We start from the raw sequence: 22963 nt of genomic DNA on the forward strand, positions 1-22963 counted from the left end.
ATTGAACGCTTCTAGCGTTCTACTTCTGTCTGCAAACTATCCGCTTGCTAAACGTTTGTATTTTCCCTCTTCCGAGCTCGATTTTCAATTGTTGTGGTGAATGCTATTTTTGCAGTACCTCGTTTTAAAACTATTTTAAAGAGTTTTTAAGATCAGAGAAAAAGAAATATAGCAATTCTATTTGTAGCAGAATGTCTGTAAATAACAAAAAGCCGCATCAGAGAAAGTTTTGGAAGCTTCTAGTAATATGCACATTTTTTGGAGTTCAGTTCTGCTGCTTTTTTTGCTGGCAATAATGTCGATCTTGCTCTCAAAACTTGGACAGAAAATTGTTTAGCTATCGGTAGTTTTGTCTTTAATGAGCAACATTCGAGGGGCACAAACGGAAAAGATCCTAATTTTAAAAACTCTTTTAGGGCTTTCTCCTTATAGAGCTTGTGTCTCATAAAAATGGCAGTCCAAAGGTAATCCAAAAAGTCTAGTGGTCTATTAAACGACTAGTAGTCGATCTGTCTATCTAATCTCTTTAGTTGTTTCAATTCATGGTAGGCCCCAAGCGTCTATTGAGGCTATTATCCGGCAATCTGCCGGCTATGTTTAAGACTGCAGATCTACAAACCTTTTGCCTGTATTTTTTGGAAATATTCCAGCTATGTTTTAATTTCGCGGTCAATTTTGTTACTGCCATATGACGTCATAATCACGTCCGATCTTTTTGTTCATTTAATCATGCAATTTCAAATGAATTGCGTGCATGACGTTATTTTCTTTTCTGTATGGATCATTATCCGCTACTTATAGCATCGAGAGGGACTGGGTTGGAGACAAGAGGAGAGGGGAAGTGGAGGATGAGGTTCCCCAAGAAACTTCTCCCTATTATTCTCTTTCCCTGCTTCATTCTTTATGGTAAATCTTTAACAGCTGGCTGAGTGACTGACTGTTCTTCTTGATTTACTCACCGTTTCTGAGCCTTTAACCTGCCTAGTTTTTTATACAACAGATAAGTGTTTTCACGTGTTGGGTTCTTCGCTGGGCTCAATGTGTATATTTGCTTGAAAGGTTTGGGCAGTAGTATGATCTTGTGGACAGGCATTGAGGTCTCATTGAACTCTTCTAGCGTTCTACTTCTGCCTGCAAATTATCGGATTGCTAAACGGTTTTGTTTTCCCTCTTTTAAGCTCGGTTTTCAAACGTTGTGATGAATGCTACTTTTGCAGTACCTCGTTTTAAAACTATTTCAAAAAGTTTTTCAGATCAGAGAAAAAGAAATATAGCAATTCTCTATTTGTAGCAGAATGTCTGTAAATAACAAAAAGCCGCATCAGAGAAAAAGTATTTGATAAAGAATGTTTTGGAAGCTTCTAGCAATATGCACATTTTTTGGGGTTCAGTTCTGCTGCATTATTTTTGCTGGTAATAATGTCGATCTTCAAAACTTGGACTGAAAATTGTTTAGCTATCGGTAGTTTTGGCTTTAATGAGCAACATTCGAGGGGTACAAACGGAAAAGATCCTAATTTTAAAAAACGCTAATAGGGCTTTCTCCTTATAGAGCTTATGTGTCTCATAAAAAATGACAGTCCAAAGCTTAGCCAAAAAGTCTAGTGGTCTATTAAAGGACTGGTAGTCGATCTGTCTATCTAATCTCTTTAGTTGTTTCAATTTATGGTAGGCCCCAAGCGTCTATTGTGGCTATTATCTGGCAATCTGCCGGCTATGTTTAGGACTGCAGATCTACAAACCTATTGCGGCTATTTTCTGGCAATCTGTTAGCTTTGTTTTTATTTCGCGGTCAATTTTGTTGCAACAATATGACCTCATAATCACGTCCGGTCTTCTTTTTGTTCATTTGTTCATGCAATTTCAAATTAATTGCGGACATGACCTTATTTTCTTTTTTGTATGGATCATTATCCGCTACTTATAGCATCAAGAGGGGCTGGGTTGGAGACGAGAGGAGAGGGGTTGTGGAGGATGAGGTTCCCCAAGAAACTTCTCCCTATTATTCTCTTTCCCTGCTTCATTCTTTATGGTAAATCTTTAACAGCTGGCTGAGTGACTGACTGTTCTTCTTGATTTACTCACCGTCCCTGAGCTTAGTTTTTTATACAACAGATAAGTATGCTTTCACTTGTTGGGCCCTTCGCTGGGCTCAATGTGAATTTTTGCATGAAAGGTTTGGGCAGTAGTATGACCTTGTGGACAGGCATTGAGGTCTCATTGAACTCGTCTAGCGTTCTACTTCTGTCTGCAAACTATCCGATTGCTAAACGTTTGTATTTTCTCTCTTCCGAGCTCGGTTTTCAACCGTTGTGGTGAATGCTATTTTTGCAGTACCTCGTTTTAAAACTATTTTAAAAAGTTTTTAAGATCAGAGAAAAAGAAATATAGCAATTCTCTATTTGTAGCAGAATGTCTGTAAATAACAAAAAGCTGCATCAGAGAAAAAATATTTGATAAAGAAAGTTTTGGAAGCTTCTAGCAATATGCACATTTTTTGGAGTTCAGTTCTGCTGCTTTTTTTTGCTGGCAATAATGTCGATCTTGCTCGCAAAACTTGGACTGAAAATTGCTTAACTATCGGTAGTTTTGGCTTTAATGAGCAACATTCGAGGGAAGTGAGCAACCAGTGAGTTGATCAGCAAGTGAAAAAGAACGAAGCAATATGTTGCGGGAAATTTCAGGCACCTCGAAAGCAACTAAAAAGCAAGTTGCCAAGCGGTAGAGTGCATAGGGTACAGTTGATCTTATTAATAGCCGCCCTCATCTTCTCAGACGGTTATTATAGCGCTCCTTTTTTACAATTCAAAGAATTTGAATTGTTTTGGTGCGCTCTGTTTTTACGACTCGAGGAGTATTGGAGAAGTCCTTTTTTTTAAATCAATTTTATTGGAGTGAATTTTGAAGCGGGAAATGAAACACGAGAAGAACTTGGAGCCGAAAACTTGGAACCTAAAAGTGATTGTTCATACCGCTGTTTTTGAGAGAGCGAGAAATTGATGTGTGAAAAAATTTTCTCTTAGCGAGCGAAATTTTTTTGTTCACATGCGGCTTTCAAAAGCAGTTTTTTTTGCAAATTTTGATGGTTATGAGGTTTGATTATTATGATATTGTATTAGTTTTAAGCTTGTTTTGGTTGGAATTGAAGGTTTCAAGTAGTTAATTTGAGTTTAATGCTAAATTGGAGGTTTTTGATCAGTTTTGCTGATTTTTACACGATTTTTAATGATTTTTTGCCTGTTTTTTGTTTTAATGCTTTCAATAGGTTTGAATAGAAGCTTGTTGCTTAAGGAATGTTCAGACACCAATTGATTAAAAATTTCTTGGTATCAATCATTTTTGTCTTAGGAAAAATGACAGAGTAACTGAGAAATTTTAAACCATTTTTTGATATTTTCTTTTGCAGGTTTTCATTTTTTTTTAAAAATCTTAGACAAGTTTCTTAGCCTATTATGACTTACACATTGTTGTGCGAGCTTTTCTTTGTTAATTGCAAAGGAACTTTATTCGGCTTTACTATTGTTTTCTTGTACTATTAAGAAAACTCATTAAAAAGTTTTTCTAGTTTATTTCGTTCAATTTGTTTTTGATTGCCGTTTCTATTCTTCCTTAAATTTTTTTATGGCATTTATGGAGGTTTAGGGTTCACAATTGTTGTTCTAGTCGTTTAATCATAAGTATGGGCAATTTTCTCCGAGTCGTTTCCGGAAATCTTCCGGCTATGTTTTTAAAGATGTGTTAACACATTTTTCAATGACTTTGATCTTTCAAAACGGGATAAACAGGTAAAGCGCAGCGGGCATCAAGTTTCATTAGAGGCCCAAAGTGGGAATTATTAGTCTTTCAAGTGCTTAGAGTGGTGCAGCTGCTGGTATGGCCTTAGTTCAAGGTTAAAATGTCTTTTTAAGGAGTTTTTAGCTCAAAATGTTGCAATTTTTCATGTTTTTTGCGATTTTTTTAGTTTTAGATTTTTAGTTTTTTGTTTGATTAATCTTAGGTTGAACTTTTCAAAAGTTGATGAAGGTCTTTTGCCAGACCAAAAATTACTTGTTATGGCCATTTTATGAGCTATAGGTTTTTATGAGCTGTTTTTGGTGCTGCAAACACGAGCACGCAAAATGGTACTAATTTTTGCAATTTTTTCTTAAGGGTCTAATGCATGTTTTTCAGGTCTGGTTTAGCTGCTGGGATGGTCCTAATTTAAGGTTAAAAGGTCATTTTTAGTAGTTTTTCGGCTCAAAATGGTTTAATTTTCATGTTTTTTGTGATTTCTTGAGGTTTTTTTGTTTAAATAGTCTTAGGTTGAAGTTTTTAAAAGTTGATGGAGGCCTTTTGCGTGACAAAATTCAATTTTATGATCATTTTATGAGCTATATGTCTTGGTACTACAAACACAAACACACAAAATGATACTAATTTTTGCAATTTTTCAGGTTTTTTGAAATTTTTTGCCATTTTTTTGAGTTTTTTTTAGCCCTAGGTGTCAAGAAACCTCCTCTAGGGTTTGATGATAGATTACTGCACAGTTTCTTGTGGTAATGGAATGGTTTTCAAGTTTTTGCCATCATGAATTTTAGCATTTTTTTTTACAAAACTTGACATTTCTATTGTCAAAAATTTTTTTCATATTTTTTGACATTTCTATTGTCATTATTCAAGTTTTTTGAGTCCCAGGAAAAGTCATCAGGGGTTGGAGAATGAGTTATTGAAAATTTTTTGGTTGCGATGGAATAGGTTTCAACTTTTGATTATCACAAATTTTAGCAATTTTTTTGTCAAAATTCGCATTTTTTCAGGTTTTTAAAAATTTTTGTCATTTTTTGTTTTTCCAGCTGCATGGACCAGGAAATCTCCTTTCAGGTTTGTTAACAGGGCACTGCATAGTTTTTAGTAACAATGGAATGGTTATTAACATTTGAATGTCTCAAATTTTTGTATTTTTCTGATAAAATCTGCAATTTTTTTAAGGCTTCCTAAAGTTTTTGTCAGTTTTTGATATTCGTTCATTCTCAAGTGCGAGAAAACATATTCCACGTTCTGATAAAAAGGTACTGCATAGTTTATAGTTTCAATGGATTTGTTTTCAACAATTTAACCTTTCGACTTTTTGAAGTTTTGATAGAATTTGCGATTTTTTGGTCATTTTCGAGTTAATCGATCTTTAAGGGCCAATGAATATTTTTCAGGTCTTGCAGATATAATACTGGACCGATTTCAGAAACAAAAATTGATTTTGAACATTTTTGAAATGGGTGTTTTTAAAGGGAAACAATTTTTTCAAGAGTTTTAGCAATGAGTATGTTTTAGTTTCTCAAATTTTTGATGATTTTTGTGTTCTGGCTGGCATTGTTCAATTGATCTGCTGGTCAGGTAGAGTTCGTCTGAGTTTTTCATTCAATTCTTCGAATTGTATTTCAGGACTTGTCCTGTTATGTTTTTTTACTTCGAACCTTTTTTCGCTTTACACATTTTGCCGCTTTTTCGACATTTTGCGTGAAATCTTTTTAGGCTAGTTTAGACTTCTCTAGGCTAGTTTTACTCTTCTGTCATTCTGCTCAAGGTCCTTTTAGACAGCAGCTGCTCAGCAAAGCAATTCGAAATGAAGAGAGTCAGTATAAAAAATCAAAGTCAGAAATAGAAACGGGATAAACCCATAAAGCCTATTTTTAGATTCCCGGTACTTGAACTTTGTTCTCGTAAGTTTTACTCACTATCTATAATGCTTTTTGGTATTGATACTAGACCCTGTAGCCTCTCACAGAGACAGGAGTATGTTCAATTACGAAATTACATGAAATCAAATTGCACTTAAAAATGTCTTTATACAAAAATCAAATTTTGTTGATATTTTCTTTTCTTTCAATCCCAATAGAGTTCTTGGAATCAACGGCGGCTATTTTCCGGCAATCTGCCGGGTATGTTTGATAATTAGCAAGGAGAACCTGACCGCACAAAATTGTAAACCATCCCGCGCTATCAAAGTATCAGAAAGGTATAATGACAAAAAGTTGCGACGAATTAGGGCGGAAATGCCATCATAAAGAAAGTTTTTTTTTCTGTACGGACCGAGGATCTGGTGTTATTGGTCAGGAAAACTACGATCGATCAGCAATAAAAGAGAAACAATGAAGGGAAAATAAAATACTGAGAACGAAATTAAACATGGGCAACAGAATAAAGAGAATAATCTCGTCGCGGAGGGAGAAAATTTTAAAATTTTCTGCTAAGTAAGTTTCAATCCTAACCGTTCATTTCCTGTCTAGGTGATGAAGCACCGTTGATGCTCACTTATAACTGCCCACAAACCTACCACCACTCCCCCCATCCCTACCCCTGCACATCGTTCAGGCCGTAAGGACGTAGCCCCGTGCAGCCAAAGAATCCTCCCCCCACTTGCCCCATTAATCGCTGCGCTTACCTCACTCCCTATCAATTAAGTTAAAGCTGGCCTCACTAAACCGTAGCTAGCTACTAACGAATCCAACCGCTCGCCTGTTGTTTGAGAGCAATTCGCCCAACATTAGTCGGTGATTAATTGCTCTCGAAGAGAAGCAATTATTGTAAACGTGCGTCTTTAGAGATTCTGCTGGTGTTTTAGCTGAAGTCATGCCTTGAAATTATGACTGTTGTTTTTGAACATCGACATCTGTTTCACAACGTTGACTTCTATTTTCGATTATTGGACTTTAAGAGTAGCCGAGTTTCCGGTGTTCTACCGACTGTTTTTTATGCAAATTTTTTGCTTGACCGTTTTTCAACTTTTCGAGTGACTTTTTTGCCTTTGGTTTTTTGTGTTTTGCGTCATCTAAAATTTTCTCTGAATCATAATTCTAAGCTGCTGAACTCAGTTGGCGGCAATTTAATACTAATTGCCAAATGATGAGTGCGCCTAAGTTGGTGTCAATTTTTTCCACTTTAAATCTCAAAAGCGGTATATATTCCTCTCGAATGCGGTTATTTGAAGCCCCCTGGTGAATTTTTAGTCCCATTTAAGCTCCCCTCCCCCCACGACTGAAGCAGGTTGCAATCGATGAGAGCTCCCACTAGTCGTTCGAGAGCAATTCTTCCGACGTTTGTCCGTTATGTTTTTTTTATTGAATTTCTTGCTAATTAATTAAACCCGCATGACATGAGGCTCTGTTTACTACAAAAGATACAAGTTCGTTTCGCTGCAAATTTGTCTCTTTCTCTGTAATGTGACGAAAATTAATTTTCATACAATTAATTTTTCTCCTTTTTTATCTTCCTTAATAGAGTGTTTGTGAACTGATTAAAGCTGGGTCCATATTCTGTGGTCCGAATAGCTAGTTTTCATTGCATGAAACAATGCTTTTGTTCTGTGTGTGTTAGTTTACTATTTAAAAAATAAATTTAATTTTTTGGGTTTTTCTTTGGTTAATTTTTTGTTCGTTGTTTGACTCAAGAATACTGTTTTCTCTGCATTGATGCATTCTGACAGATATTATTTCTTTGAAATGCCAGTTTTTTTTTGGCGGATCCAACTTCGAGTCTCTCTGGCTATTTTTTATGCAATTTTTCACTCGACTGAATTGACATTTCGAGTAACTTTTGCTTCCTTGACTTTTTCGTTTTGCGTGAGCTAATTTTCTGTATCAAAAATTTTAGCAGCTAAAATCAAGCGGCGGCAGTTCGTTACCTAATGTCAAATATAAAGTTTGCCAAATTTGGCGTCATTTTGTTTTTAATTTTAATAATAATTATAGTGGTTAATAATAACCTATTGACGTCAATTCAAGCCCCCTCTATAATTTCAAATTATTTTTCACCACGCCCGCCTCTTGAAGCAGGCTGTAATAGATTAGAGCTTGCACTAGTCTTTCAGTAGATATTCTTCTGACATTAGTTGTTTATGTTTAGAAATAATTGATAAACGCTGGAGTTAGGTTAAAGAGGTTGATTGTTATTTTACTTTATTTTCCATCTGTCTTTTACACTATGGTACCAAAAAGCTATGTACGGCACAATTTATCCTCTTTAAGCGTTTTTGTCTTTTTACGACTCGAAAAGATTCTACAGTGTTTTTAACTGAAGGCATGACTTGAACTTTTTTGACTGTTGTTTTTTAACGTCTTTTTTAGAACGTTGACTTCTATTTTCGATTATTCGATTTCAGTAGTAACTTAGTTCCCGGTATTCTACCGGATGTTTTTTATGCAAAATGTTTTGCTTGAACGTTTTTTAATTTTTCGAGTGATTTTTACGCCTTTGGCTTTTTGTGTTTTGCGTCATCTAAAATTTTCTCTGATTCGTAATTCTAAGCAGCTGAACTCAGTTGTGGGCAATTTAATACTAATAGTCTAATAATGACTGCGCCTAAGTTGGTGTCTTTTTTTCCACTTTAAATCTCAAAAGTGGTATTGATTCCCCTCTAATGAGGTTTATTGAAGCCCCTGTTGAGTTTTTAGTCCAATTTTTGCTCCACCCCCCCCCACTACAGCAGGTTTCATTTGATGAGAGCTCTCACTAGTCGTTCGCGAGCAATTCTTCCGACGTTTGTCCGTTATGTTGTCTTATTGGATTCCTTGCTAAGTTAATTAAACCTGCATGACATGAGGCTCTCTTAACTTCAAAAGATACAAGTTCGTTTTGCTGCAAATTTGTCTCTTTCTCTGTAATGTGACGAAAATTGAATTCATACAATTAAATTTTCTCCTTCTTTATCTTCGTAAATAGAGTGTTTGTGAGCTGATTAAAGTTGGGTGCATGTTCTGCGGTCCGAATAGCTCGTTTTCATTGCATGGAACAACGCTTTTGGTTTGCATGTGAAATTTTACTATATAAAAAATAAATTTAATTTTTTCGGGTTTGTCTTTTGGCGAATTTTTTTTTGTTCGTTTTTCGACTCAAATTGTTTTCCCTGCTTTGATGCATTCTGACAGGAGATATTATCTGTTTGAAATGCCAGTTTTTTTTTCGGTGGATGCAGTTTCGAGTTCCTTTGGCTATGTTTATGCAATTTTTTCACTCGCCTGAATTGACATTTCCAGTAACTTTTGCTTCCTTGACTTTTTCGTTTTGCGTGAGCTAATTTTCTGTATCAAAAATTTTAGCAGCTGAAGTCAAGTGGCGGCAGTTCGTTACCTTAAGTCAAATAAAAAGTTTGCGAAATTTGGCGTCATTTTGTTTTAAATTTTAATAATATTTATATTTGTTAATAATAACCTGTTGACGTCAATCGAAGCCCCCTCTGTAATTTCAAGTTATCTTTCACCACCCCGCCTATTGAAGCAGGCAGCAATAGATTAGAGCTTGCACTAGGCTTTCGAGAGATATTCTTCTGACGTTAGTTGGTTATGTTTAAAAATAATTGATAAACGCTGGAGTTAGGTTAAAAACAGATTGTTATTTTTTTTCATTTGGTTTTTACACTATGGTACCAAAAAGATATGTACGGCACAATTTATCCTCTTTAAGAGTTTGTGTCTTTTTACGACTCGAAGAGATTCTACAGGGTTTTTAACTGAAGGCATGACTTGAACTTTTCTGACTGTTGTTTTTGAACATCGACTTCTTTTTTAGAACGTTGACTTCTATTTTCGATTATTGGATACAGTAGCCTAATTTCCGGTTTTCTGCCGGCTGTTTTTTAGGCAAATTTCTTCCTTGACTGCTTTTAAATTTTTGAGTGACTCTTACGCCTTTGGCTTTGTGTTTTTAGATATCTAAAGATTTCTCTGAATCGCCATTCTAAGCAGCTCAAATCAGTTGCCGGCATTTTAATACTAATAGTCAAATTGTGAGTGGACCGAAGTTGGTGTCTATTTTTTCCACTTTAAATCCCAAAAGTGGTATATTCCCCTCTAGTGAGGTTATTTGAAGCCCCTTGGTGAATTTTCAGTCCAATTTAGGCTCCTCCCCTCCCCTCCCCACCCCCCCCCCCCCCCCCCCGACTGAGGCAGGTTGCAATTGATGAGAGCTCCCACTATTCGTTCGAGAGTAATCCGCAATTCTTCCGACAGTAATTGGTTATATTGTTTTATTGAATTCCTTGCTAATGTATTAAAGCCGCATGCCTTTAGATTCTGTTTAATCAAAGGATACAAGTTTGTTTTGCTACAAAGTTGTCTCCTATGTAATTTGACGAAAAGAGAATGTTTTTGAGTTAACTGAATTGACATTCCGAGAAACTTTTGCTTGCTAGACTTTTTCGTTTTGCTCGAGCTAAATTTCTCTGGTTCAAAATTTTAGCAGCTGAACTCAAATGGCGGCAGTTTGTTAACTAAAATTCAAATGAAAAGTTTGCCAAATTCGGCGTCGTTTTGCTTTAAATTTTATTAATGGTTATAGTGGTTAATAATAACCCCTTTTGACGTCAATCGATACCCCCTTTGTGGATTCAAGTTATCTCCCACCCGCGTCCCCGACTGAAGCACGTTCGGGAGCTATTATTCTATCGTTAGTTGGTTAAGATTAAAAATAACTTGTAAACGCTGGAGTTAGGCTAAAATAAGTGATTGATTATTTTACTTTATTTTTTATCTGGCTTTTACACTGTGGTACCAAGAAGCTGTGTACTGCACAATTTGTCCTCTTTAAGCGTTACATTGGCGCAGAACTATTGGCTCACGCTCAAAGGTGAAGAAATGCGTGAAAATTTGAGGGAGCTTCTGAACGAGTTTTCCTTCGCATTCTCCGCTTTCATAGAAAAGATGGTTAAGCTGCTTTGTTGTTAACTGTTGGCCGCGCTGTTGCGATTCGAAGTATCTGATTCTCATCGTCAAAAAAAAACAAAAGAACTCTTCGAACAAATGGAACCAGGTTTTTTTGGCACTCAGGTTCTGTGGCACAATACAGTCAGTTGGATGGAAACTGTGTTAGATTTCAAGAAAGCTAAAGTTCCGAACATTTTCGGAGAAAAATAGCGTTTCGAAGACCTTGAAAATTTATTATCAATGTCTTCGAAGAAAGGGAGTGGGAAGTACTGGAAAATTCAGCCAATAGTCCCTATATGAATCCAATTGAAAATTTATGGCAATTTCGAAACAACAATTACGAAAGAGTTCTTTGGGAAAATTTGAAAAAAATGTTGGAAATTTGAAACCCGTATGAAAACTTCACTAGCCGTCTGCAAGATGTTCAAAACGCTAAAAGCGTAGCGACCCATAACTAGAGAACTTATTCGTACACAAAATATTGTTTTTAATTGTTTTTGGAGTTTTTTAAAAGTTCTCTACGTGTATGGAGCTTTTTGGTACCATAGTGTATCTTACGCTACGAACAGATATAATCGAATAGTAAGACTTCGCCAAGTTATTTATTAACCCTTCTCGGACGAAAGAATCAATCACTTTTCAAAGCAAAAACAGCTTTGTTTATGTGGTTTTGAAAGATGTGATCTTCGCTTCTATTGTAAATTCTGGCATCAAGTTTTAAATGAACTCGCAACATCAACTTGTTCTGCTTCAGGACCTTCGGGCCTTTTCTAGCCAACTACTACATTAATCCACATGCGCCAGCTATCAGAGTGAGAGAGAAGCCGCGGGTTGATCTGCAAAAACTGCCACAGGAACAGCGTAAGTGACAATGATTTTTGAACTTTATGATAACGAAATTTTAGTTGATCAATATTGAGTTTGTCGTCTTCATGGCCGTCTTGCAGAAAATTGGGAAATTTTTGGTCTAATCAAAATTAATTTAAGGATCAGCGCAATTAATGCAGTATGCGTGTGGTTTAGCTGCGCTCCATTCGCTGTCTCCTTGGAAATTCTGCCCCTCCAATTAAGCTCTTGTTACGCTAATTGATGAAATTGAGTTGAATGCTTCCTTTTTTAGAAATTGTAACTAAGTGATAATTTTTTGATTGAACTGAGCACACTCGGTTTTCCCATTTCTATCCTATCATATTTATGATGGAATGGGAAGAGAATAATGTTTTTGCCATTGTTCTTCAATGGCTCTGATGAAAATCAAAAGTTTGTGTCGAAACTTTTTTGGTCAGAAGTATGGTTTTCTCACCTTGCGGATTTCAAACACGTGTGATCCAAGGCCACATTGAAGTTTCTGCTAAATATTTGCACTGAAACTAATTTTTTCAGCTGCTGAGACTAAAACGTCTAAATTGAAATTTGAAGTCATGAGGAAATATGTTGATAATCATGAAAACTATCTTTGAAGACTCGAAAACTGTCCAACTGTTGAGTTCTCGCACCATTATTGTCCTAATATCAGAAAAATACGTTACCCTGCTGACCTCTTAGTCCGACACTTTGCTGACAATTCATGCTAATTTTCACAACCTTCGCAGATGTTCATACATAGAAGACAAATTCTTGCATGATACTCAACTATATCCCCAGTCTCTTATAGAATGCAAACAGCTGATGCGTACGCTGCTACTTTTATTGAATTGATGTACCCAACAACTGCTGACATAATATTAAAGCGCTGAACACACAAAAAAGAGTGAGAAGTAAAAAGAAATACACGCGTTTTTGTGCATTCCTTTAATTTCCCATGCTGATTTTCTGTAATTCCTTATTCTGATCTTTTGTTGCACCAGATTTATATCATCAGATGTTTTAGGTGGTGCCAGATGTATATGGCGTAATTTACGTACGGAGTCTAACAGAGGAGTTGAGAACTTCGGAGAGCGAATCATAACTCAGGAAGCGTCTGTAAGTTTTAATTTCTACAACTTAAGCTAATTTAACTATTCATCTGATTGTGTTTTTTTTCTTCAGAGAGCCTTCAAAGCATACGTGGATGAAGTTAAACATACTGATATGGCTATTCCAAAATTATTCCACCCCTTCTCAAAAGCGCAGGTAAATAAAACCGTTTTTATTCAGGTGCCTTCTCTGATAGTTTTTTGTTCCAAACCCCAATGCAATATAGCTAGAAAAACTTCTCTAGCCTGTGCCCCTTCTAAATTATTTTCTTCGCCAGTCATTTCGTAGCAATTCGTCCGATGTTAGTCGGTTCAGCTTGTAAGAAAAAAACTTGCAACTTGAAATATCAAATTTGCTTTTTCCGTCAGACAACTCTAGAAGATAAATCGATAAATAGATTGATATCAGGAGTCATTAAATATCATCTTTTTTATGTTAAGTCATAAGTTTAAGAACTTTTTGTTATCCAAGTTGTTGGCCATGACTTTTTTGGCCATTTTTCAGGAGGGTGAAATACCAGCTAAAACAGTAAGTGAGTGTTCATAAGTTAAATAGATGACAGTAGTAAATATCTACCCGAGAATAATAAATGGATGCGTTTTCTTTAGCTCCATTAATTCTGACATCTAATTATTAGAGTCATTTTTGATCAATTTGATTTCGACAACTTTCTCTCAATTGTTTGTATTAAAATTTATTTCGGCAGTGTATATGAATTTTTTTTCTCATGGTTGATTTTTCATTAAAATCAACACTTTAGAAGCTATTATTCTTTTAATTGCGAGACAAAGTGTTTTAAACAGTCTTAATATGGTCTTTGTAACTTTTTTTGCTCCTCATCTTCTACTAAAATGTACCCATTTCAAAGAGTGCAGATAATGTGGGTACCAGTTTCTTGAAATCAATGGAGTATCGAATTTTTATTTGTATTTAAGAATCTGTTTGATTGCTCTGTTTAACGAAGTTTGTAGCAATTATTTTAGTCCTGTGGTCTTTTTGTTGCAATTTTTCACTTGGCAGATTTTTCGTCTGGCCCATTTGACTTTTCGTCCTCAAAAACGTTATAAACAGGTAGCACTCGGAGGGCATCAAGTGGCCGAGTAGCTCTATTAAAGCCGTACGCCGAAACTGTTTCTAGAAAATTTCAGGTGTGAGGGGGCGGTTCTTAGTATTTAAAGTTCGACCGCCTCTGTCACCTCTGACACCCTCCTTCAACCTGGCGATTTGGACCCCCTTCCTCATCCAGGTCTCGCACAACCCTACCCACCTTCCCTCCCCCATCGCTTGACGCCCCCTTCCAATCGTTTAACCAACCCCACCCCCCCTAATGCTAGCATTCCTAAGTCCCAGCTGGCTACAATCAACGCCAGCCGGTTGTTTGAGAGCAATTCGTCCAGCATTAGTCGGTTATGTTATTAATCGTGTCTCTTATTATTTCTTTATCTGGGTAATTGAACTTGTACGTAAACGATAAATAACACCGTCTCCTCTGCCCCTGCTTTTTGAGGTTATGCTCGAATAGCATCAACTTGAGTGCATTTTTCTACGTTAGTTGATTATTGTCTCTCTTAATTTTTTGCAGCGGAATTTATTAGCCTTCATTGGTAATTGCTCTCAAACGAAGTTTGTAGCAATTATATTAGTCCTGTCGGTCTTTTTTTATGCGGTTTTTCCCTTGACCGATTTTTTGTCTGACGCTTTTGACTGTTCGTCCTCAAAAACACTATAAACAGGTAGCGCCCAGTGGAAATAAAGTGCTCTTAGAGCTTTTCAGCTCAAACTGTTTTGGAGGCTTATACTCAGGAGTGAAGGGCGGTTCTTAGAGGTTGAAGACACCCCCATTGTTGCTCCCACCCCACCCACCGCGCTGTTGCTCCCACCCAACTGTTGCCCCCTCGCCATCAGTCCCCCGGTGCACCCCCACCCCCGTGGCTACGCTCGAACAACCGATCGCTAAAACACCCATTTTTACACTATATTTCACAATTTTTTTGCAAGCTTTTTTGAACATTTCTGTCATTTTTTGAGTTCTTGCAGCTCTAGGTGTCATGGAACCTCCTCCCAGGGTTTCGTAATAGGTTAGTGCATAGTTTCTAGTTGTAGTGGAATGTTTTCAACATTTTAACATCACTATTTTTAGCTTTTTTTCTTGCAAAACGTGCAAATTTTTTTAATTTGTTTGACATTTTTTTCATTATTCACGTCTTTCCAGACGCAGGGGCCACAAAACCTCCTTATGGTTTTGATAATAACTACTGAAAAAATTCTTTTTCCATGGAATAGCTTTCAGTTTTTGAAATTGACAAATTTTTCGGTTTTTAGGTTTCTCCAGCCTCAAGAGCCGAGGAACCTCCTCTAGGGTTTGACAATGGTTTACTGTATAGTTTCTAGATGTAATGGAATGTTTTTGAAGATTGCAACACCACGATTTTTAGCTTTTTTAACATTCATTTATGATCTTTATTCAAGTTTTTCAGCTTAACAGAATCTCCGTTAGGGTTTGATAATAAGTTACTGCAAAATGGTTTTTGGCGTTGGATTAGTTTTCAACTTTTATCACAAATTTTAGCAGTTTTTTTATACAACTTGCAATTTTTTTCATGTCTTGCGTGTCATTTTTTGGGGTTTCTCCAGCCTCTAGAGCCATATAACCTCCTCTAGGGTTTCATTGCAGTTTACTGCATAGCTTCTAGATGTAATGGAATGTTTTTCAAGATTTTAATATGAGCAATTTTTAAGAACTATTTGCAAGTTTTTTGAATCGTTTTTATCGTTTTTCCTAGGGACCTCCTCCAAGGTTTGATGATAAGCTGTCGCATAGTTACTAGATTTAATGGAATGGTTAATATTTTTTGTGACTCCAGCTGTAGCAGTTTTTTGATAAAATTTAATTTTATCAAAAAACGGCTAAAGCTGGAGTCATAAAAAACATTTTCCATGTTCCAAATTATAATCATGTTCCAAGTTTATTGATCTTTATGAGCCAGTGAAACTGTTTGAAGCTTGAAATAGGGATACTGGATAGTCTCTTGGGACAATGAAATGGTCTTGAAGATTTTCATATCTTGATTTTTAGCAAGATTTTGTTAAAAGTTGCAATTGTTTTCAAAATTTTTGAATTTGTTTGTCCTTTACTGAGTTTAACGATCATTACTGGCCAACGAAGCTTTTCAAGTCTTGCAGATGAGTTACTTGACATAACTCCAGAGACAAAAAATAGTTTTGAACATTTTCACTGTGAAATCTGGAAGCTTTTCTTTTAAGTTGTGCAATATTTTGCAAAGTTTTAAAATATTAGTGTTTTATGTGTCTTATTTACTAACAAGGCTAGAAAACTAAAATTTGCAGAGTCGAATCAAGATAAAGCTAGCCTAACTAAGCCGTGGCTAGCGACTGACAAAGCCAACTACTCGCCGGTGTTTGAGAGCAATTCGCCAGTCTTAGTCCATTATTTTTTGTGACTAATGAGCTGATGCTAAATTAGTTTTCATTGACTTGTTACATCAATGTTCTAATCAATGCTTAATATTAAGGTTTTATTGGCGCAACGTAATCAATCGCTATTGCGATTATATATCTACCGGTCAACACGCTCCTGTAGTACGAGCGAGTTTATCTTCGGAAAATTTTGTTGGGCTATTGGTCTAGGTCTTTATTAAACCTATGTTGTCTTCTCAAAAGTCAAGATTGCTTTTTGAAAAATCTATTCAGAGATAAACACGGCAAATAGTTTGTTTTTGAGTTATTTTCATCGGAAACATTAATTAATCAATCGTTATATCGAGTGGTCAAATTGATTGAACAAAAGAAACAGTTGAGCATATAGTTCCTCGTCCTCTTTGTGGGTTGGAACAAAAAGTTTGCATTGAGATAACGTGTTTATTTTTCGTTGCTCACATTTTCCGTATTTTTACGCATTATTTTTTTGCTCAAAAGTATTTTATAATTGTTAACGATAGTGTGGTTGGATTTAGCTTTAAACATTGAACAGTTTTGTTGAACTGTTTGATCTAATTTAAGGGCTAAAATTTTGCTAAATTTTTCAAAATTAAGGCTTTTTAATCACAAATGGCAAGAAATGAGCTTCTTTACTCCTTTTAAAGTTCCCGGATTAACTACTAGAATTCCTGAAACAATCTTCTTTAACTTCAAAAAGAGCTAGTTCGACTTGCTCTTCTTATCAGAGTGTTCTTGAATTAAAATTTGGCCGGTTTTTTTGCTCGTTATCCAATATCGATAATTATCCAAAATACGTCATTTATTTTTGATATTTTGACTTTTTCATTATCCATATCCATAATATTTGGAACAATTAAATATTCCTAATGGACGAACAACATTACCAAGGCTAGCTTTGGTCTGATCGTTTTGTTTACAGTCCAAAATTTTATCAGATGGTAATCAGTGGCTCTATTTTTTTTTAAATATTTTGTATTTTTGCTTTGTTTTATATTAATTACAGTATATAACAATTCAAATTAAGGCTTGCTGATGACAGCTCTAATTGGCTTCCTAAGTAGTTTCAAAGAATGTTAGCTTTTGTTTACAGTCCAAAAGTTTATCAGGTGATAATCAGTCGCTTTATTTTTATAAAAAATATTTTTTTGCTTTGTTTTATGTTAATTACAGCATAGAACAATTCAGATTAAGGCTTGCTGATGACAGGTCCAATTGGCTTCCTAAGTAGTTTCAAGGATTGTTAGTTTTTTAAGTTTAAAGCTTATGGTTGTTGGAGTTTTGGAATTACCTGTTTTCATAAACAATCGTTTATTGAGTTTTGCTATTTTTTTCTTTTTTTTTGTGAACTTCTTAGCTTAAAGTAAAGACAAGTTGCATCGTCTTTCTGATGGGTTACAGCTTTTTTGCCTTTTACGTTTTAACTAATGGTTTTTCGGCTTTGATACATCAAGTTTCCGCATAATCTTTTCGATTTTTTTGACGTTTTTTTCTTCGGGGCTTGTCATATGTTTGAGATGTCATTTATCACCCTATTAACCTATAGGGTGATAAACCCTATCACCCTATTAAAAGAAGGCTCAATTGGATACATCTTTTTTTTCTATAAATAGATTATGGTTTTAAAGGCTTCGAAACCCTCTTTTAGCAGAATTTATTGTAATTTTTTTCAAGTTTTTGTTTTTTGTCTGTATGTGTGTTTTTGTAGACGTACGACATAGTCTGGACATAACAGCTTTCAGTGTCTTCATATGGAGGTATGAGTAAACATAAACCTGTTTAAAGACTTCAGTTGATATGTAATGGTTTTCATTATTTGAAGTTATTTGTTTTCAAAAAAATTTAAACGTATTATTTAATTTCGGCGTTTGTTTTTTTCTCTTCTTCTTACTGAGTCTCATAAAGAACTAAAGAACTGGTCCCATGTTTTTTCTAGTCAGGCACAAACTGTTTTGTTTAGTTCTGGTTCTCTTGGGCGCCATTTAGAGTTTGTTCTTTATTACGTTTTTAATTGCTCTTGAACGTAGTTCATAGCAATTATTGTAAACGTATGTGTCTTTTTTTATGCAAAATTTTCGCTTGACAATTTTGACTTTTCGAGTGATTTTTACGCCCTTGACTTTTTGCGTTTCGCGTGATCTAAAATTCTTTCTCAATCACAATTTCAAGCAGCTGAACTCAATTGGCGGCAATTTAATACTAAAAGTCAAATTAAAAGTGCGCCGAAACTGGTGTCATTTTTTACTTTGAATCTTAATAGTGGTATATGTTAACCTCTAATGAGGTTATTTGAAGCCCACTATAGAACTTCTTAGTCCCATTGAGTCCCCCCCCCCGACTGAAGCAGGCTGCAATTGATTAGAGCTCCCACTAGTCGTTCAAGAGCAATTCTTCCGACGTTTAGTTGGTTATGTTTTAAGTTGTAGATTGGACATTGAGTTTTGAATGTAAATAATGATTGTTTTTATTTTATTTTTTTTATTTGTCTTGTCTCTTAGTTGTAATAATGGCAATTCTCATCGGCTTTACTAATGTGGTAGTATTCAATTTACTAAGTGATATCAGTTGGAAGCACTTTCTATTCATACACCATTTTTTTAAATAATATTTGAATTTTTGAAGTTTTCCATCTCATTTGGTAGAAAAATTAAGCTAAAATTTTTGATGAGGGGGTCCGAATATTATGCGCAAACGCACATTACCGAGACTCTTAGTTGTTTTTGAAGTACAAAATTGCGAATTAAAAAAAGACTACCTTTTAAAACAAAAACGAAAGAAAACCTAAAGGAAAGGAATCTCTATTGGAGGTACGAGCGAATTTGAGGCAGATTTGGGGTAGGAATTTTCAGATTTCTTATTATTTCATTTTGGTAACAGTCTGTTGAGATAATAAAAATTTCGGAAATAAAATACCAATTATTTAATTGAATTATTTAATTAAAACAAAACGACAAAAACTCGAATTACCTGCTACCGCTTTTTAAATATTTCTCGAGTTTATTTTTCCTCTTGTCATCTATGTTCAGACCTTGATTTTTGCAATTTTGAATTTTGGGGGTTTCGATAAAAGCAAAATCATAAGAAAATTTATACGCGAATAAAGTAATGAAAAATTCAAGAGCACAAAATTATATGAAAAAACTAATGTGTGCGACAAATTTCCAGTTAGAAAGACGGAAAAAACTTCACTTTTTGCTTCCATTATTCACGTAATCTTTGACCTGTCAACCTTCCCTCCTGTCCACCGAAAAGTATCGCTTTAATCGTTGTGTCGATTATTAAAAGAACTTTTTCTCTCAAAGAGAAGGTTCGCACAAACTTGTATGGAGTATGATGGAACATTCTGTGCTACGCAAAACCCCCACGAGCCTTCTTGTTATTATTTTAATTTAACCGCTGATTTTGTCCCCGGTTTTTTTCTATTTTTTCGTCTTTCAGAAATCATTTTAATCTTCCAGGCAAAGAGACAAATAGATGATACCGAAATCGACTTACTCAATGTAGAGAGAAGCGAGCAGCGGTATGCAAGCAGAACCAAAACAGCGTCAATGTCCCAACTGTTGTCGGTAACTAATGCAGATAAAAGTCTAGTGCTGGCTCACAATAACGAGGCTAACCAAAACTCTCTTGCAGTGAGTTTAGATGGGACGGAGCCTGTGGATTATATCCCGTTTATTGAGACTATACATGAACAGGAAGATGAAGGGTTGAAGTATGGCAACCTTGGAGATAAAAGCATTATGGCAAAGGTAGTTGTCATCATTTAATAATTTTAAATTGTTTTTCCTTTTATGTGAATGCACAGCAAAACACTTACTTTTTTTTTACAGAAGAACCAATTCAAGGGGGAGCACAATGTTGGCCCAGCAAACATGAATGGAAGTTTTGAATGTCGCTTAATATTTAATTGATCTTGAACAAAGTTCATAGAAATTATTGTAAACGTGTTGGTCTTTATCTTGCAGATTTTTCGCTTGACCATTTTGAGTTTTTCTTCTAGAACATTATTGATTTCTCAAGTGACTTTTTCACGCCTTCGTTCTGTTTTTGAGTGATCTGTTTTGCTCTCTCACCGAAGTAAAGCTTGATGCTAAAATAAAATCGATTGCAGCATTTCTAAAAGAAGGGCCTGATAGCCGAGTGGGCAGTGCTTCTGGTTTGGGAGCTGGAGGTCAGTGGTTAGAATCTCGGCGTGGTTAAATATTTTTCCACCCGCCTGTTGTTCGAGAGCAATTCTGACATTAGTCGGTTTATGTTTCTAATTGATCTCTAACGAAATTAGCGCTTATACTAGCCATGCGGACTTTTTAATAGCTGCACAGCGATAGCGATAGTGGTTTTCTGAATCTTCAGTCCTTGGTATTGTTCTTGCAATTTTCTTCAGTCCTTGGTATTGTCTTTAAACAATGTTTTGCCATTGATTATGATTCGGTTGCTTGTCTTTTCTATTAATTTAATTTTTGAATTAGTATGAAATCATGTTTTCTGGAATATATACTTCAAGGAATAAGTATGTGTTGTTTTTGTCTTAATTGCAGTGATTAGAAATCTAATTGTAGTGGTTTTCTGATTCTTAAATACGAGCATTCTTTTTTTGAAAAATTTAACTTAGTTTCTAAGATTATTATCTGCCGTTTGCTTTTGCGACCTTGAGATTAGAACCATGAACTATTTGAGGGTAATTGATAGCCCTGTCAGTTTTTCAGCCTATAAGTATTTTGCCCGTCATAATTATTTCGGACTTTTTTAACGTTACCAAACGTTTTCAATAATTTAAAATTTTGCAGCATTTTGGTTCTCTCGGTGATAGCGGTTTAAATTTCACCAATTTTTAGATCAGACCGTGGAGGTAATGAATTAATGGTTTATTACAAATGGTAATGGCTTCAGCTGCAATTCCGTTTTTCTTGTTAAGTTTTGATGCTTCGAGTCGCTTCCGGAATTCTTCTGGCTGTTTTTTATTTTGTCAAGATTTTTGTTACGACCATATCACGTCACAACCACGTCAAATATGCTTTTTCTTCCGTTCATGCAATTTTAACTGAACGGCGTGCCTGACGTCATTTTTTGCTCTTAGTTGAGCGAATTTAGTGGAGCGATGTTTTGTTCATTTGCGTGATTAAATTTTTGGTCACACTTGCCTTACCTCACTCTCAAAAATGACTTCCTCAGTTTGAAATTGACTTTTATTTACTTTAATATCAACGAGATAAGGTCAAATGGGTATGTTTCACTTTTAGTGAAGGTTAAAGCAGCTAATAGAGGCAGCAAAAACTTATACAGATTTGTGATCAAAAATAACATATCAGCCTTCAATGAAAAGACTAATTTTTTGGTCTGTCGTTCTTACTTGGACTGCAGATCTACGAAGCTTTTGCAGCTTTTTTGAAGATATGCCAGCTATGTTATTTCATTTTGACTTGCGGTCCTCAAAAACGGGAGAAACATAAGTAAAGTCAGGAGGGCTTTAATTCGCTGATGCACTCACTTGGAGAGTTACTAGTCAGATAGTCTGCAATTCACCGAAGCTGCAGATAGTACATGAGTTAAAGATTTTTAGGGCAGTTTTGGCTATTTAGATCCACCAACTCCAAACCCGCTCCTTCCCCATCTCCTCACTCCACACCACCCAAAAAACTAATGCATCCCTTTTTCAACTCGCTCTGCTCCCTCTCTTGAACTCAAGTCAGCCTCGCTAAGCTATCTGCACATCAATTTTTTGAGAGCAATTTGACCGCCCTTAGTCTTTTATGTTTTGTACCTCCTGTTTTTGTCTTAAGCCTATTTTAATTCTAAAATGAGGCTTTCAAGCCTCTTTATTACAGGTTATTTCAAAAAAATTGAAGGCTTTGTTTAAATGACCTCAGAAAGTGTTTGGAAAAAATCCAATGTTCCCTATTGCTGTCAAAATTAGAATTGCTCTGCAAAACTTTTAGTGAGAGGAGGCCCGCGAAATAACTGTAGAAAAGATACGATAGGATCATTTATTGTAGGCTTTCAAGTAGAAAGTCAGGACACAGATGGATCCATGGTGGTTGGATGTTTTCTGAAAACTATCTATAAATTTTATGCTAATTCAAAGTTTTTTCATGTATCTTGCTGATTTTCGAGCTAATTTCTGCGATTTTTTTTGCGATTGTTTTGTTTTACTGCCTCAAATGAGTATTGAAAAGGCCCGTAATACTTAAGCTTTTATTTTTAATTTTATATAACAATACTTAAGCTTATATATCCCGTAATACTTAAGCTTTTATTTTTATATAACAAGTGGTTACTATTTTGTCGATATGACGCATTTTTTTGTTGAGAAATATGTCAAAAAACGGCGAAAATTTACATTTTTCCCTAACTTTTTCCAGTTTCTCGTTTTTTAGACAAGTTTCGATGACTATTATGACTTGTCTATTATTTTGCGAGCATCTGGATACCCTATTGGCTGAAAAGAATTTTTCTTTTGGATTCATGTGCTTTTGTAATGTTTTTTAGTCCAAGTTGTTTGTAAGAGCTTATTTTTTAATGATTTGGCTTCAAGTGCTTTTAAAAAATTCTCATAAGTGGTTTTATTAGGTATTAGTTGTCTTGATGACATAATTTTGGCAGAGATAGTTATTTTTTGGGTCTCATTATATGACAATTTTTGATCATATTTTCATCAGGTTTTTTATCATATTTTATCAGATTTGATTTTCCTGTTTTTACTTTTTTTGTTTTATTGTTTGGTTTCAAGATAATCCTAAATTAGTGGAGGCACGTTTTGTCTGATTTGTAGTGTTTTCTAATTTTCCGGATCGGATTTATTCTAAATAGTTTTCCAATCCATTCGTAGTTCATTCTAGGCCTACTTTTTCCTTTGAACCAAATTTTTTTTTCTCGCTTGT

General features: G+C 35.3%; 1 protein-coding gene across 1 annotated transcript in view; it reads left to right on the forward strand.

Moving 5' to 3' along the window:
- LOC142334627 (uncharacterized) overlaps nucleotides 1-22963 on the forward strand; it is a 67954-nt gene that overhangs the window by 29965 nt on the left and 15026 nt on the right. Inside the window, exons 6-9 of the mRNA XM_075382818.1 lie at nucleotides 11428-11534; nucleotides 12544-12635; nucleotides 12702-12785; nucleotides 19544-19834. Coding sequence (XP_075238933.1) covers nucleotides 11428-11534; nucleotides 12544-12635; nucleotides 12702-12785; nucleotides 19544-19834 — 574 coding nt within the window. The remainder of the gene's footprint in view (nucleotides 1-11427; nucleotides 11535-12543; nucleotides 12636-12701; nucleotides 12786-19543; nucleotides 19835-22963) is intronic.

This window comes from Convolutriloba macropyga, chromosome 2 (assembly GCF_964194025.1).
Source record: "Convolutriloba macropyga chromosome 2, txConMacr16.3, whole genome shotgun sequence".
Taxonomy (NCBI): Eukaryota; Metazoa; Xenacoelomorpha; order Acoela; family Convolutidae; genus Convolutriloba; species Convolutriloba macropyga.